General features: G+C 37.8%; 1 protein-coding gene across 6 annotated transcripts in view; it reads right to left on the bottom strand.

Moving 5' to 3' along the window:
• CDK13 (cyclin dependent kinase 13) overlaps positions 1-18747 on the bottom strand; it is a 49735-nt gene that overhangs the window by 6951 nt on the left and 24037 nt on the right. For 3 of the 6 annotated variants that reach the window (XM_074843282.1, XM_074843309.1, XM_074843300.1), the window contains exons 6-12: positions 14125-14314; positions 11601-11657; positions 8787-8888; positions 8589-8666; positions 6353-6469; positions 5272-5403; positions 2721-2926 (exon numbers count right to left, since the gene is read on the bottom strand). In XM_074843282.1, the coding sequence (XP_074699383.1) occupies positions 2721-2926; positions 5272-5403; positions 6353-6469; positions 8589-8666; positions 8787-8888; positions 11601-11657; positions 14125-14314 (882 nt within the window). The remainder of the gene's footprint in view (positions 1-2720; positions 2927-5271; positions 5404-6352; positions 6470-8588; positions 8667-8786; positions 8889-11600; positions 11658-14124; positions 14315-18747) is intronic. The other 3 variants (XM_074843324.1, XM_074843318.1, XM_074843292.1) reach the window with 1 other exon arrangement.

Raw genomic sequence — 18747 nt, forward strand, 5'->3', positions numbered from 1 at the left:
TGGACACATGAGAAACATCAAGCTGGAGCTCAATTTTCCACAATGCAACTAAGCCAGGGCTTAGGGCCACCTGCTTTAGGCAGCTGTATGATTTCCAATCCCCGCAAAATTTCCTATCTTTGACATATCACATCCCTCTGTTAAAAAGTGGCCATCTGCAAAATGCATTTCCAGTCATATTCTGGCCCATTCTAATTCAGCATCTGGATTCTAACACCTGCTCAAGTGACCAGGCTCTAGGTGACCCAGAAGCTAGCGGTATAAATGCAAAAGCAAGTGCTGAGTTTGAAGGACAAGAAGTCAATCACCGAGTAGCAGGAAAATGCAGGTTTGTGATGATATACAATTTCTTCAATGAAATGGAGTTTGCCACAAATAAGAGGAGATTATGATGAGGCAGGGAAATATGAATAAGGACGTCAGAATATCAAAGTAGTGTCTTAGTTTCAAACACCCATTATGGTAGTTTATTTTGAAAGTAGAAGCGAAGGAGCATGGATTTCAACATGCCTTATGAGTAGATGACTTAAGAGAAGAAAGTAGTTAAAAAATGAGCGTGTGTGACTCTGCTGGCAGAGCCCTCAATTTTTTTTAACCCAGATCAACACGAATGCATTCTGTCCTCTTCTATCCCTGCCATTCTGCTAATTCACCAACATATTGTAAATCATAGCATATTCAAAGCCAGGCCTGAAAAAATGGTCACACACACAAAAATATTAAGTATTTGCCTTGCAAGACTAAGAGCAGCACAGCTGGGAAGTACTGCAAAACCCACAGCCCACTACCCTACTTGTGGATGTGCACCAGGATACAAGTACTTGGAACCTACTCCGGCAGGATCTGGGGACTTCAAGGCTTTCATATATTTATATAAATATCAAAATAAAACCACCTTTTATTTGGCAATACAGAAAAAATATAATTTCTAATGCCTTGTACTGCTGGCTCTCACTCAGATGTCATGCTTAACAGTTGATTTTGTTAACATCTGAGGATGGTGTCCTCAACACGCAAACTTCTCTCAGATTCTCAGTGAAAATTCAGCAGAAAAATGCCAAACAGGGAAACTAATCTACCTTTTCCATACTCTTTGTTTAGTTTCAAGTCCAAGACCAAACTCCATTCTGGGAAATCTAGCAGTTTCTCCCAGAGCAGAATTTTTGAGCTCTACGTAGTTCCTGTTAAATTTTAAGATGCAGTAACCAGGGGTCCCATTCATGAGTCAGAACATTATCAACTGATCCAAGGTGGCTTTAACCTCTTTTTTGAGATGTTCAGAAACAAATGCAACAGTTTTGTTTAAAGCATGCATTTGTACATGGAGTTCTTTAGCGTGCCTTATTGATGATATTATCTAAGGTGAATTATGGCTTCCAGAAGTCTCTTGCTTAATACAGAAAGCACTTCTATGCTGAACTGCCTAAGCTCCACTGAAAAATAAATTGTATTCTTTTCTGCCTAGATATATTTTTCTATGTACATATAGGCAAAGGGCACTATAGGTCTGAATGATTCCTTCTCTATTTGACTAGTTTATTTTGCACAGTTAGTATTAATGACTAATAAATATAGTAGTCTCTCATCGGGCTACCTGTTATAAAAGCACAAACAAAATAACTACTATCCTTTGGACTCTTTAAACTTCTATACAGTTTTAATTTGTGTGGGGGAAAAAAATTTAAGGGCTACAGAAAGTCATGCTTGAAAATGCTGCCAAAACTTTAGCCTAAACATACGGAGCGGCAGAAGCTCACAGCTGGCTTACAGTGAGAAACAGGATGAACAGGAGCAAGAGGCAATAAATTGCAATAAAATATGATCAAAAGAACTATTTTCTGTATAACTCTGCACAGAGTATTTGGAGCTCTGCTCTGTTGTTAAATGAAGAGTTGATTCAAGATGGTTAGTATCAAAGAATTTTCAGGGCCCGTGAATGCATTTACTGTTTTTCTTCAGCTGAACTCCTGTATCAGTGCCATAAGATTTGCACAGCCAAAACTGGTCTAAATTAAACTTATCATTTGGTATTGTTACTTTCTATATTTCTACATATTATGAGGGAACTATCACCAAACTTCTAAGTATCTCAAATGGTGTCCACAGGGGAAAGCATTACCTTCCTCTTTGTATTATACTCATAAAATTGGTCTCCAAGCAAGATACTTTAGTTAAGTTTCAGAATTATTGGCTGTGCAGAGGTAGCTGCTTCTTGTTATACCAGGTTTTGGGGTTTTTTTTAGGTGGTGTTTTTTTGGGTTTTTTTTTTACAATTTGGTTCAGCCCCAACAACTTGAAAAGCTGAAGACTAACATAACACGCAGAAGGAATCTGTTTCATTTGAAGTTTTGATTGTCCTAAAATCTGCCTTCTGATCAGTTTATCAAAACCAGTAAAGCTCCTCCAACCTATGGAGATTGTGAGGAATTTAGAGCAGCAGCTGGCTTTTGGGATTACTGAAGAATTATAGATGAGAAAGACAAAATCCCCTCAAAATACAGAGCAAGGTAGTTGCTCTGATAAGACTAAAAAAGTAAAACTTAAAAAGGAACACCCAGTTTCCAAAAGCAAAGGTAAATCTTTTGTAACAAAGATTAAACTTACAATACTGTTCCTCCCTCAAGAATCCAGGAGACGTCAGTACTCTGAAATAATACCTAAAGTTTCTAGAGGTGCAATCCAAGTAGAAGGTAATCATAAGAACTAAAAATATTACTGACCAAGTGCTACACTAGAGTTGCCCTGAGTTTTGAGTTGGGAAGAAGTTTGCATGCCTTGTGGGGTGTTGGTTCTGCTCTCGTCCATGCCTAGAGACAGATCCTTCCTCGGGACTTTAGTTGCTGTTGAGTCATCAGTCATGCCCATCTGCTTCTGTCTTCTGCGTTTCTTACTCCACAGCTCATGGCAATCCTGCCACAAAGGAAGGCTGCAAAGAATGATTAGAGATAATCAGTTTTATCCTTTTTTTTTTTTTTTTAAAGATTTTTTTTACCATGTTAGTAAAATAAACGCTCTAATTATACACAGTGTAACTTTTGAAAGATGAACCTAATGGAACTCAGAAAAACATCAGAAAACACGCAAAGCCAGCAAAACCTCAGCTCTGCTTTTTCTGGCTGAAATCGTTTCACTGATTTGCCTGTTTCAGAAGCACAGGTCCCTCTGGCAGAAAAGGGGAACATGTATCTTAAAATGAGAATCAGTTACTTTCTTGCATTCCTACTTATGAAAAGCCTTGTTATTTGTGTAATTCAAGACTTCAAACTCAGTGCTGCATACTTGCTATAAAACAGAATTTGCAGAGTAACAGATAACAGAGTTATCAATATGAAAGTGTTTTTTTCAGGGTCTGGGTGACCAATTCCTTTTATCTGCTTGTAAAAGTACTACTGCCTCATGACTTCAAGTATTTGTCCACAGTAACAGTCATGGCTATCTAGTATTTATAGTTGTACAGCACAGACAACGAAGAAAGTAGGAGAGGAAAAAAAAAAAGAGAAAAGCTGCAGGAATAACTTGCAGTAATAAATAGTACTTGACACTAGCAAAGTTAGGAAACTAGGAAGAAGAAGAGATATCCCAGTCCTTTAAGACAGATGAAAGCAGAGGCAAACGTCTCCTAAGGAAGTCATCTGCCACCAGTTCTGTCCTTCCATTACTGTTCCCTGCAGGCATCCCAATTCTGATTTCCTGAGGGACACAGAGACCCATGCAATAGATAATGGAAATACTGAGATAGGCAGTAAAAATAGTGCCTTCTGTTTTCCTGTTACATATTAATAACTATCTGAGCAGTTCCCTCATCCAGGAACATGGAAAAATTAGGTGACAGATGACAAGAGCCACTGTAAAGGCTATTATGACAAGTACTTCCTTTATTATCTCCCTCTGCATACCAGGTCAAAGACCTGCTAAGTATTTAGTCAAAAACAACTGGAAGCAAGCAAGAACTCATTGTGAGAAGTATCTTACAGCCCTTGCAATGAGCACACTGTCACTTTCTTGGAAGGAAGAGCTGTTTCTTCCCAAAGCAGAACTTCAGCCTTTCAAGAGAATCCTGTGCACGCTCTGTCAGAAGTGAGTGTGGTTCCTCTTAATTTTTAGAAGGACACCAGTGACTAGTTTTGCTTTGAATTTCTATATATCAGCTTCTAGAATGGATGCACTACCAAGACCCTGAAAAAACCCAAATTCCTTTTCATCCACTTACCTTAAAATGCATATAAGCAACATGATGTAAGTGGTTCTGAGATTTCAGTGAATAGCCCAAGATTGCTGATTACTGATATTCCAGACAGTGAGGTATATAATCATATTCAGGCAATGAAACCTCTTCGCCTCGTGTATCAGGAGCATTAGTAACTCCTGTGTTTATGTAACAGGTAAGTCTCAAAAGACATTTAAGAAAATTCTTAGATAAAACGGAAACATCTTCCCCAGTTGCTAACTAATTAAAAAGAAGTCTGTACAGGCTGCCTTGAAGGTATGATTTACTCAAACAATATTACATGTTCTATGATCTTGACAGCTATCTCGAGGGAAGAATGAAACCTGGCAGAGTCTGTAATACCTTTTCACTGTTTTCCTCAGGTCCTGTTCCAATGATTTGTACTGACTAAAATTACAATTAGGCCACTGCAAAAACCCTACTGGACATTGTGATATACTTCTGCTCAGAGAAACCGACAGGAAAAACCCTGCACAAAGTATTTCTACCTGCTCCTACCTATAAATCCAAGAATCTCATCTGGCACAGGAAACAATTTATAGTATTTCACTTTAAGTCTCAGGTACCTTTGCAGAATTCTATACCCAGTGTCATTCTACCATCAAAGAATACAATTCAGATTCTTGGAGGACCTCAAAACCCTTGGAAAAAGCAGACACTAATAAACAGATTAAAGGGAAATGATGTTTTTTTCAACACTAGAAACATTCATGTAATAGGTTTTTTTTAAAGGTAAAAAAGTAACCGGTAAAAAAGTAACCAGTTCTAGGAATAACAAATGAAACAGTTCTCAGATCCTCACAACCACTGCTATCACAGTGTAAGAGTCACTCAGCTGCACAACCATTTTAGTGCAGAATCACCATTAAATCACAGAATTCCAGGCTGGAAGAGACCTCAAGGATCATCTGGTAAACAACTGTATGTATCAACGTTTTTGTTCTGCCACCATCTACTTTAACTGAAGTACAATGAGCTTAATGAAATCAGGGCACGTTCACATTTCATAGAGGTAAGGACCATGACCAAAGGAAATGACTTACTCTGGAGGAGGCATTTTAGAAGGTTCCACATCTCGCAGAAACTCGCACTGAAGAGCTTGTTCAGCTGTGCAGCGTTTGCTGGGATCCAGAGCAAGCATATAATCGAATAAATCTAATGCAGCTGGTGGGATGCTACAAAAGAGCAAAACGGAGAAAAGCATCACATTTTTACTTTGAATCACACGCTCTGTGCAAAATTTTGATAAACACATCCCTTCCAAAATAACTGATCATGAAGTCCTCAGATAACTGACATCTTAACAAAACCTACTCACAACTTGAGCTTGGCAGTAAAAGGCAGAGATAAGCTTCACCTTTATTACCTGTGCAAGCATATAACCCAAGCTTTATTTGCTTTGTGTGGTTTAATTGCTTGAAACATTGTTCTTACAAAAAACCCCCACCTTTTTAAGCCAAGACTATATTGTCATTTTACACTTTGGAATTTAGCACCCAAGGACTTGCAGTTTTGATTAGTCCATGGACAATAATTCTATTGCTTTAAAGATATAAGTCTCATTAGTACAAACAGGACAATACATTCCTCCTGAAACCCACAGTAACCGAAGGAGGGGAACATACCCTTTAAAATAAGCTTACAGCTGTTTTCCATAACTTTCACGTGTTCTATGTGCACAAAACTAGTCCAATGGTAGTACTTTAGCATACACAGTTCAGATAACTTCTCTGTGTTGAATGAATTTATGACCCAAAAGACTGTAATGTTAACCAGACTACATATTTAGCTGTAGCCAGTTGTCCTAATAAAAAACAATTAAGTACTCTGAGCTGGTTTTTGGACAGGGACAACAAGCAGGTGCACCAATCATGGAAAACAAATGTTTCCTTAGGTGAAAGCTGACAGGTGGCTGAAATTTTAGGGCCTTCTTCCCTCTTCTTAAAGCTCCTATTAAATAAGGGTTAATACAAGCTCTGTGGGTATCATGGGAAGGATAAGAACCTAAAGCCATTTTTCTTTACACTTAATGTATGTTCATTCTCCAGAAAACAGCAAAGTTCATAAAGTCTCCAGGAAAACTTAACGCTATTACAGTTGACTAAACTAATTCTTCATCCTTACAAAGCAAACTCTTCTCTCAGTTTTCGACGATACTGCTTCTTTGGTTTCATTGTGTTGAAATAAGCTAATTTTATAACATCAGGCCACACTGCTGGACAAGGACTCCCACAAATTCGGCTGTACCAAAAGAAGGGAGAAAAAAAAAAAAGGGTATGAGATCCAAAACCACAAGTGAGCACAGCTGTCATTTTATTCTTGCACATACAGTGAATACAGAAATAATTCTTAGTGTTCAGGTTCTTTTAGCTAAAATTTCTCTACTGTCCAATGCCCAACACCATTAAATAATGGTGAATTGTCTACGAAAGGTAACCACCCATCACAGAGTAAACTTACTTTAAGAAGTCCACTGTTTCTGTCTCATCCCACCCCAGGCATCCTCCACACAAATGTTTTGAAAAACTTAACCAACTATGTCTGGACAGTACTCCAGGTATTTGACTTGGAGAACCGGATAGCCCTGGTTTAGAGTGCTAATTAATTTTTATGTCCTTAGCTCCCCATGCCAGTGAAGAAAGATTATACCAAATGGCTGAAAAAGCACTTTTCACTGAGAATTTAGTTTACGCTGAAGACATACGGGGGGGGGGAATCTCAGTAAGGCTTAAGGCAGAAGCAAGATCCGACCACTATAAAACCTGTGTATTCTTTACTTCAGTTATGAGTTTTATGTCTCAAGCCTCAACCTATCTCCACAAATGGAGTTGCCATAGTCTTATTCCTCTCGCTCCATCCCCACTCATTTTGTCCACCTGAGGATGGCTAAGCACAGGCTGACCAACACCACACTTTTAAGCAGAACTAAAGAGGCATTTTAGCGTACATGCGAGGTTGCAGGCAGTCATGAAAGGACATTTTGCAAATACGCTTCCCTAGTTCACCCCTCCCATTTATTAGATTTAAACAGCTAGAAGTCCTAACGATCTATTAGCTATGTCTCGAATGCTATGCAAACCAACCTGACTTTACGCTGGTTGGGGTATGTAACTTTCAGGAGGGAAAAGAAAAAGGATAAATCTATCTTTTCCTATCTAGCACTTCCTTCAGCTCTATCTGTAAACATTAAAGTTAGAAATTATAAACGTAGAATTGTTGACTGTAACACGATGATAATAAGGATGTTGATAAAATTGATACATTACATTTAAACAGCCAAAAATTCATAGCATCAGTGAAGATGAAAAATGAGCTACAAACAGGAACTTCCAGCAGAAGAAAATCGCAAAAATTTTAAGTTTGCTGTACCAGAGGTACAACACAAAGAGAAAAAGCTTCAAATGACTGCACTGTGACATGCTTCAATGCCATCTAGTGCTCAAAAGCAAAAATTTCCCAACTCACGAGTTTAGTTCTTATACTGAGAATGACCACTGATACGCTTCACACCTCCTAAAAACTTCATTTATCCAGGCCAGCTGATAACACATTGCACAGAAACATGCTACTGTTTAATCTGTTTTGAAAAACATCTCAATATATAACTTTGTAATATATTTTTTCATTCATTTAATTTTAAAAATCATGTTGACCATTTACTGTTCAGGTTCTATAAGTTCTGTAAGACTCACCCTCTTTTCCCCTTGTTTCTAGGAAGAGGACCTCTCCTCACTTACGAGGTCAATTATGATATCAGAATCAAGAGCAATTTTTGCTTGCTGAATAAAGGGAAAAAAAAAGATGCTCTGGTTCCACTGAGTTATATACATATCATTCTATGATTTATTGAGATAAGGAAAGAAACAGAATTTTTACCTCCATAAACTGTCTGGCAGTTTGTAAGGGAACAGAAATATTCCCACAAAAATAATAAAGCCCAGGTGTGTATGTGGAAGGCTTGAAACAAGAACTCAAGGCCAGTAGCATGCAAAATACCTAATCCTCCCAAATCCCACTTGTCCTTATTATTGTCCATGTTTTCATTTTGATTTGCTGCAAAGAAGTTGTAACATCATTTTAAAAAATAACAGGCATTTTGACCGCTCTCTCTTTACAACTTCAGTAACAGGCAACTCCAGCTGCTCTACAAAAAACCCCTCTTACTATTCAACTGTACTTTGCTAGGATCACAGAATACTCAAGAAAACCCTTCTCCATGTCCAAGCAAAAGTCACTTGCTTTACGTGCCCCTAACAAGTACTTCTAAATGTTCACAGGGCGTTATCTCCGATTTTCACACTAACAAAAGAAACCTGTCAGTTTAATAGGCACCTACTATGTGGTGGTGCTTGCAAGTTACCTTATAAGTTCCAGTTGAGCAAGTTCTTGATTTGCTTGAAATATTGGCTTTTTTGTAAAAAGTTCACCCAGGATGCAGCTGCAAAACAGTTTTGCACAATTCCATCATTATGGCTTTCAATACAGATTGATAGAAACATTTCAGATTTCTTTTTGGCTTGTTTTTTATGCCTGCTACACTTTTGTACCAAATTCTTACCCACAGCTCCAGACATCGATAGCTGGCGTGTATCTTTCTTCTCCAAGCAGAAGTTCAGGAGGCCGATACCATAATGTAATAACTTTGTTGGTATATGGTCGGCTGTTGGGGGGAGGAAAAAGAGAGGACTATCATTTTACTATGATCTCATTTCTGAAAAAGTGATACTTTGAGGACTTTACTTCTGTGGTCCTGTTTAAGAACACTACAGTCTTCCACTCCCTTTTCCTAATTTTAGTCCTGCAATGCTGTAACTGCACAAAAGCAAATGCAACCGTCTGACCAAGGCTATCAAAGGACAGATTGAAGATCTAAACAGTAATCACACAGCCACGTCAGTGCTACGTGAATCCTGTATCTCAATTATTATTCAGATAGCAATACTGTATTACATTGCTAGTCATTTTAGCAGAAAGACCTACTTGGATAAAACCGGTAATTTCTGGGCAACTATCGATTATTAAAATACTGAATATAGGACCTCTACAAATGTTTTGTAAAGAAAAAAAAGTCACTTTCCCCTCTGTAAGTAGGAGCAAAATAGACAAAGCCTTTTTCTTGAACTACGCTCCTTCAATAATTTTGGCCCCAAAGCCTGGAATGCTTCCAACATCTTCCTATATTTCACAACATCTTTAATCCTCTACAGCTCTAACCAGAAATTTTGGTCACTGGGAATAATCCCTTCCACTCTCACACTAAGGAAAGGATTTCCACATTTTTTTAGCGGACAGGCCGAGATACAGCATCAACAGTTCAGACTGGAAGGCAGAAAACAGCTGTTAGGTTTTGGTTTTGTTTCAACCAGGCTGTCTTAAAAGTGATCTCCAAAATTCTTTCCGTTTTAGTAATTCACTCTTACCAACACCAGGTAACCCCAAATAGAAAGCAGAGTAACATTAAGTGCAGAGTTTGAACAACTGTAGCATAAAGTCTAACAAGCTCTTACAACATACGCAGTGGTACAGGTATCATTTCTGCAAAATCATCCAAGTCTTTTTTTCATTAAGAAACTCCCCAATTCATTTTTAAAATGTAGTATGTTTTTGGATACAATCCCATCATTTATCACATTTATCTCCAAAGCAGGCATTCCTCTATGAAATGTTTACATGGTATGGACTTTCTCTACAGATACACCACTCCTATATATTAGTATACAGTGCTATTTATTTGAACAGATGTTTTCTTACACAATCTGTCACATCTACTCCAACACATGAAACACACCAGAATAACATTTAAAGGAGCGCATCTACAACAACAATGGGAATTTAAAGTTAAATTTTTATTTCCTCCTCATTATGCTCCTACTAAATTCTGTACTCTTTTGAAAAGTATATAAAATCTAACCAACAGTAAAACAAATGTAAAATACATTAATTTAAAGCAGCAGCTATTACACATTTGTTGGTATACATTAATTACATCTGTTACTGCAGGTCAGAAGCTACTCAGAAGGAAAATGAATGACAAAAGAATTGTCTAAAATCTACTAATGAGATTCTAATTATCCTCCCAAGTTCAACCAGCAATTCTATTAGCTAGCATAATTACATTTTAATCTTTATTTCATTTACGTGTAACAGTGTAATAATGTTGCTGTGTGGTGTATAGTAAAATCTGTTATTTGCACTATAGAGACACTAAACTTTCAATCATTTAATTCTTAATGAACAGGTACTTTTACAAGCAAAATTTAAATTATTTTTAAAACAGACATTAAAAAAACCCCATGGTAAACAAGAGGAAAAAAAATAGGTCAGTTTGGTGCATATTAAAATAAGAAGGTAGGATGGCATCAATCCCTTTTAAGTACATCCAAAACAAAAATTAATTACCCAGCAGCTGCTTAAGATTATCTAACCCTGCTACTATACTCATCAGTTTTCATAACTGTACTTAAGCATACGTTCCTGAAATAACAGCTCAGAAGACAGTGAAACTAATGCTATCAGGTTCAACAGCAAGCTCAGAGCTCTGAGAAAACAATAAACTCCTAAAGCTAAAATTCTGGGTATTATTTCTCAAATTAGGCATGCAAAAATCAGAGTAAGCTCAGGTAGCAAATATTCTCTGTATCCAACCACCCAGTGTACACACTGGTGAAATGAACATTCAGCCTGAATGTTGAAAATCCAGTTCCACATGACAAACACATGACATGACAATATAAATACTGAAGTTCTGAATCATAAAAACTGTGCACCTGTTTCCTGGAGTACAAGCATAACGAAGCCAAGAACAACAGAAGCATAAGTCACAAGAAGTTTCAGAGTAACTTTTATTTAAACTTGTATCTCTGTTTCCAGCAGATTCAACAGCACTGACTGCCTAAAGAATACAATGAACCTCTTCAAACTAAGGTTAATTCTTACACAAAAGTAATGCTTTTTGAAAAGAAACTGTATACTAATTTGTCTCAGCAAAAAAATTCTGCTTTCCCTAAATAAACTTTTCCTAGGTATACCAACAGAAAGAATATATTTTAGGTTCACAAGACCAGAAACCAATAGTAAAACCCTACATATTGATGCAACCTATTCGGGACTGCAACTCTTCATTTCCCATCAATATATGGCCACTCTCAGCAGTTATTTATCCGGAACACTTGGAAAAGCAATACACTTGCACAGAGAGTTTTGTGGGTTTATGCAGTGTAAGACAACACGCACTTCTTTCCATTTCCTAAGCAATTACTTGCATTACAGTACAATAACATCTCCCCTAAACAAAACAGACTTTTGGCCCTCATTAGAGTTATGAAAAAGATTAAACTTCAGAATGCTTTTTCACAGTATAATTATATCTTACCTTTCTTCAGAGTTGTACAGCCGAGCAAGCCCAAAATCTGCAAGCTTTATCTGCCCTCTGGTGGAAAAAACAGAGAATTATTTAGTGGTTAATCCCGTTAGATTTCCTCCCCAAAAATCAGGTGAACTTTGAGACTGAGACAGCTGCAACAGATCTTCACCAAACCACATTAATGAGGCAATGCCTTACAATCTATGCCTCTCTTCAGTAATCAAATACACTAACTTACTGAATAGCAAAGGCGAGTAAGCAAAATTAGGTATGCTCATCAAATGGCATTTACATCATCAGATGTCAGTCAAAATTTAGGTGTATACTGTATTCAAATCAGTAACCCTGCAGGAAAAAACTGAGGGAGGAAACTGCTATTTTCTCAAGCCTTACTGCTAGCATAAGCATTCGTACAACAAACAGCTATCACCAGTCATACTTCCTCCTTCTAGGAAGCTGTCAAAGTCCCATTCTGCTCCTGCAAACTTTAAATACAGCCTTTAAATCAGGGTGACCGACAAGATAAGGGCTTCTACTTTTGCCAGCAGCCAACTTGCTGAATGACACAACCCCTAACTCCTTTCTTGAGTTTTCCCATATATGAGGGGAAGAGTAGAAGATACAGAGCTCTTGCCTGGCAGTTTCCACAGCTAAAAGGCACTGCTCAATGACCAGAAGACCCCAGCATCTGTAAAAACAGAAAGCTATCTGCAAGCTTCTCTAATGTGTGAAAAGAATGTTGGAACATTACATGGGGGGTTTGTTTTTCTGTACTTAGGAGCTTTAAAACTCCTGCCACTTTCAAATACATGCAAATGCCACTTTCAAATAAATTTTATCAAATTAGGGCAAGACTTGCTGATGTGTGTAAGAATGACCACTTTGTGATAATAAAATATACAGGTTATAGTTTTCATTCCATTTTTCCCCTCAGATGTGTGCTTGGAATTGCTGAAACACTTGGAGAACCCCCACAAACAAAGAAATGGTCCCCCTCAGATTCACATGCTTATTCCTCAGAGACCGTATTTGTGGAAGATCAATGAATTTTTGAGCAAAGACATTTAAGGTGCCTATCTAAAAGATATATAATCCATGTGTTAAGCTTCAGGCTATAACTGGTAATGGGATTTCAGAAACATTGGCTTAAAATTATTCAGATCGACTATCAACTTTTTCTTCTTCCCATGGAAATGTCTAACGATGCTCAAAAAATATCCTAGGGGAAAACACTCTGTATCCAGGACTGGAGAGAGCACAGTACAACAGAAAGCTCCACCTCTACCATAATGCACTTTTCTCCACTGTCAGGTTACACCTTAGCTTCTAAGTTCCCAAAGGTGCACAGACACAGCACCACCACGGGAGGTGAGCAGGCAAGCAAGATTAGGTGTAGGCACAGTGAGTGATGTAGAGGCATGTGTACATCTGTTTAAGAGTCTGTATCATAATCTGGGAGGACTGTGGTGGGAATACAGAGCTGAAAATAGTCTAACATTAGTTTGTAATAAGGAAAAAAATGAGGAAAAAGTGGAAAATTTAATTTGGAGAAAGCTAGGACAAAGCTAGAGCCCTACCAAGAGAGGCCCTTAATCCATTTTGTCTCCAACAGCAGCAGTAGATTTTTTATGGAGAACATGTGAACCTGCTCACTTTGGGGCTCATCTTCCTTGTGCTTAACCACCACACACAATCATCGTGTTAAGGATGTTAAAACAGATATTCCTGTCTATTCCCTTTAGAAGGTATTAATGATCCTGTCCATGAACGTGTCTCATCTTTTTGAATATCCCGACACTACCTGGAAAACCTCCTGTGACAACAAATCCCAGAAGCTGACTACGTGCTCTGTGAAGATACTCCCTTTGGCTGTTATACACCTCGCTCTTACAGTTGCTCCCTCGTTTTAATCCTGCTGGATTTGATGAACAACAGTTCTGTACTGAAGTTATCCGCTATCTTCACACAGGCTTTTTATGTGCTGCTGTTGCACACTGAACAAAAGCCTGTTTACTAATCTGATTTGTAATTACAAGTGGTTAAAGTAAGAAACAAGTTCTTCTCCCCATTTGATTATAGCTGTAACTGCAAGCCAAAGCATGTTTTAACATGCCTGATTGAATATTCTTTTAAAGCATTATCCTGAGTGATGAAGACAAGGACCTCAGAAGTATGTCATGAAGAACCAGCCTAGCCACACCTCGAGATGGCAAAAAGAATACACACCAAACATTTATGTCCTAAAATTCTGTTTTAATGTATTTTAACTCAGATAATTTTCCCCCATACTGACCTGAAAGATTCAACTTTTAATCCTGCTGTTTTAACACAGATAAACAAACAATTGCAGGATCCAGCATTCAACAGTAATATTACCAGATTAGAATTTTACAAACGATTTTAAAGAAACTAGGCAATCTCAAAAAAAGTTTTGCTAATGGCTTAGAGCAGGTGAACTGTGGAGATTAAAAGAAAGTTTTAAAGATGTTGTTAACATACAATATTTTTTACATGCTTTAAGTATTATCCATACCTATTATTCAGTAGAATATTTGAACATTTGATATCTCTGTGCAAAAAGTTCTTCTTATGACAATAGGCCAAGCCCTCCATCAGCTGTCTCATAAAAGATTTAATATGATTTTCATTAAAATGAACCAAACCAGATTCCAGCAGTCCCATCAAGTCATGGTCCATATATTCAAATACCAGGTAAAATGCACCTAGGAAAAGGAAGAGAGAGGGTAGGAGAAACAGAGAGAGGCAAATTGATTTAAAAGCAGTCCAAAGCATTGCTGCTCCCTACTTTTGAAAGTTGGAATTATTTTTCACACAACTGTTTACATTTTCTGCAATATTTACAGTTGTACCTCATGTCCAATATCAGCAATGAAATATAGTGCGGTAAAATGTTTTCATAAAATTGCTTTTCCATGTAAACAATTATACTAGTCAAATGTTTGTGAAAACAAATATAATGCTACCACATGGTGCTTTAATCTAGATGGACATGTACTCTCCCCGAGGCTCTCAGTCTCCATCCATTTTATTAAAAGAAAAATTAACTGAGCTAATATTCCCTACGTAAACTTTGGGAGAAAATCTAGAAACAAATATGTACAGCACCAGTTCATCTGCCGTGATTTGATGACTTGAGTTTTTCAAGCTTTCAGTGTGGAATTGGGTCAGAAATAAGCCTTCCCTTTCTCAGACTAAAAATACCTAAAAGACAAAACAAGGAAGCAGAACTAACCTACTAGCAACAGCAGCTCTGCAAAGATGGAGTTCATATTCCAAGTTGCCACTACATACATTAAGCATAATAGAATCTGGTCTTATCTCACATTAGCCTGTGTAATTCCACAAATAAAGTTATTAAAGCCAAGGCTCTTTGAGATATATATATATATAAGTGTTCTTAAAGATGAAAAGTGCTGAGAGCTTCAGAAACAGCAATAACCAATCTCCAGCTCAACCACTCCCAGTATGATCTACTTTTTAGTACTTAACTCTTCCCCCTCTTACCTCCGAGGCAACGACAGTGCAGTCCCTGCAAAGCACTGGTGGCAATGCAGAAACCACATTCGAGTGAGTCTGTCTACCTTCCATTTTCAAAAGCCTCCCCCAAAAAGATTTCAAAGTACAAATAGCTTCTGCCCAGCAAGAACTCATTACGGGTTCTAGTTCCTAAATAAGAAGTTTCCATTCAGAAGTTAGTGAAAGTCTTGGAGCAGTAATGAGAAGTCAGTTCACCAGAATGCACACACACACAGAGCCAAATTCTAATGAACTGACTTGTTTTCTTGCATAGTAGCTGAAAAGGGAAAAGAGTGCTAAATCCATCTGCTGTTTAACAAACAGAAAAAAGATTACTCATACAGTAAGAGTTAAACTTGCAACAAAGATCAGCGTAGAGCAGCTAAACCACAGGCCATTGCATAAGACACTCAGGAGTTCCTACTTTTTAAGTTAGGTCACTTTTGTCCTGTCGTATGTTGTACTGAGGAAGCAAAACACTGGTCATAACATAGCCCTGTTGGTGTCTACAGAAGAGGTGGAGCAGGAGGTAAATCGAGCAGGTACAACCCAATCCCACCACTTCAAAAGGAAAGGAGGAAGTATTACAAGCCATAAAGAACCAAAAGTCTGCTCTGTTACTATTTGCATAACTGAGTTCACCAATGCAGTTCACCAGTTCAGCATGGCAAAAGTACAGAGGCTCCTCTGGTGTTAGGGCTACCTCACTGGCAACTGCTGAAGTATGAGCCATGACATATTTTAAAATGCCTTGAAACAAACCACCTGATATTAATGCTGCAGTGCCAGAATATTCTAGATACGCCCTTCAGAGGATGTCAGCTCAACAAAATTGAAATACCAATGATCTCGGGATCTTCCTGCTCTGGAATACAAAGGAAAGTTAACTCTGGCATGGCAGTAGGTTACACTCTGTGTGTACATGACAAGGAGGAAGACTGGGAAGGGTCAGTGGGACTGTAGACCTGCCTAATGAGAACAGCTGAACACAGTCTTCTTGTTTATATGCAAAGTAGGCTCCATGCCTTGAGCAATTTCCTGCTCTGCCACTAGCTCCTGGGATTTTTTACCACTATTTATAACCAACAATCACAATCAGTACCCTCATGCAAGAAGGAAAGCTGACAACAGTGGAGACAATTCATAAATAAAAGAGAAGTACCTGGGAGATGACATCCAATTATTTATATTCTCTGCAACCCTCATTAAGAAACATACACTAGAACAGTATAAACTAAATATTCCTTCCATATCAGAGTAACAGCAAATGCACGTATCCATTGCACTTGTGCATTACTGCCTATTTACCACCTACATATTATACAATGTTAGAATTTGTGTTAAAAATAAAAGTGATCAAAGGTGAATCTTCTTCATTGGTTATGAGAAATTATTAAAACTAGTCTACTAGCCTTGGCAGTCTAGCTGTTAAAACCTGATTTTCAGTATTACTCAAACTGTATTTGGAAGTGATTGTAGCTGCAAAAAAAGGTATCAAGCAAACTGAAGTGTTGGTGTATTTCTAGACAAGGGTGGTGCCCTTTTCTGATAGATCTACAGTTCCTGTCAACAAAGCAGTTACTTTATTGCACTTGACCATTTCAAATCTCCATTGCTTTTCATCAGATTGCAGGATCTGATCCTTCTTAACAGGTAAAGCTACAGCTATTCAGGAAGAAGAAAACAGTCATAGAAGACAACACAAGTGAACTACACACAGGCAGAAGTCTGCTTACTACAGCATCGTCCAAGTTAGAGTTTACAGCAGCCTTTAGTTCACTCAGAACAAATGCCACACAAATATCCATTTCTCAAAAAGGAAAACATAAGAGAAAAAAAATCATTCTTTCCTTTATGAGGCCAAGATGTTTGATAACTTGGAACTTAACATTTTAAAGTGACCCTTTGTTTCATATTAGCTTTGCCCAATATCCACATTTCTGGAAGCAGTGTCATAAAAACCCCTAAAGCTCTGTTACAGTGAAGTGCATGCAATTCAAATGAACCCTGAACTACCTACTTGACCTTAACATTACTCATCTTTACTGCTGTTATGTTAAAGACCTGCACTTCCCAATAAGTAAGTACCTGTGGGGTGGGGGGCAGCCTACAGTCCATTTCCACATGCTGCAACAAAGCACTAACAGGGGGGTTTATGTCTTGGGTGCCCCATTTCCTTTGCTAATGCCACGCAGCTCATCTCCATTCCTTCATCTGCTGGGATAATAAGAAACCTTAATGTCACTGCAGGTTGATGGAGCAGCAGCTGGAACAGCAGTAATATTGCCTGCTTCTGAATATGGGATAAGAGAGAGCAGCTGAATCTGTTAGGGAGGTACACAATAAAGGAGACTCACATGGATGGAAACAATCCTTGCCTTACTCCTTTTGTTTGCACTCAGAAAAATTCATCTTTTTGACCATTTTGTCAGTTAGGTTTAATAAGGGTGAAAAAGTGAGATAGTAGTTCAGAATAATTAAAGGATTAACACATCTCCTCCTCCTGTTCATGTATTTCAAGTCATGCAGCTCTAACAGTATCAGTTTTCTTCACCAAAACACAAAATGGGCTGGGGTATAATGCTGTAAAGCTATGCATACAAAATGGATAACTCAACAAACATGGCACTGATGATCTGTAATAAACAAAGGATTTTCTGAGGGGCCAAAAAAACTAACAAAACATACTTTGCATTTCTGTGACATAAGCAGACTCTGAACTTTTTTGGATCGCCATCAAATCACACAGATCCAACAAAGCAGGACATCAAGTTACATATTTAGTCCCAAAGTAAAATACAAGTGCTTTGGGCTGGGGAGCAGCAGGGGAGAATGATCCAAAGCCTACACAGATGACAGCTTTTAAGCAAATATTTTTCCCAACGTAATGTCACAGGGAAGGTGTTTGGGGTCTCTCAAAATATCTGATTAGATACAGATCAGAGGAACCGGGAGACCAGAAGTGCCTTATGTGGAAATTTTAATTCAATCCTTGTATAAATGCATTACAGTAGCATCTTGAAATACAAAAAATGCTTAAAAAAACCCAAAGGAACCCTGCCTCATTCAGTGCATGGTATGTACAATGCTGAGTTGTTGAACAGGTTTTCAACATTTTGTTCTGTTACTCACTGTTCAGAATGAGACTCCATCAGACTTTCATTTTGCTAAAAGCCTCCCCAGCTTCTTCTTTGCAAACATAGGTTATTTTCCCCCCCCTTGATTGATTAAAACTAATTGGATTATATTTAACTCTTCCATTTCCCTTCTGGTACTCATGATATTCCAAGACAGTTTTAAACAGAATTTTATCAAACAGAGCTTGAAAACTAAAGAAGAAACTGTCCAGCAGTTCCTTGAATTTCCTTACATTTAAATTCCTTAAAGTCCCTTAAACAGACATTCATCTTTTCTTTCTACTCAGCTTTTACAAACCTATTTTCGTTTATTTTGTGAAACAACAAATAAAGGCACAGCCACTGAATTAATCACCTTAAGACTAAAGAAAGCATCACTGCTATACTCATTTTTCCATTTAGATTATCACAAAACTTACTGTTTGAGACAAAAAGGAGGGGGAAGGTTCTGGTTTCATTAAACTTTTTTTTTTTTTTTTTTT

Source organism: Strix aluco, chromosome 1 (assembly GCF_031877795.1).
Source record: "Strix aluco isolate bStrAlu1 chromosome 1, bStrAlu1.hap1, whole genome shotgun sequence".
NCBI lineage: Eukaryota > Metazoa > Chordata > Aves > Strigiformes > Strigidae > Strix > Strix aluco.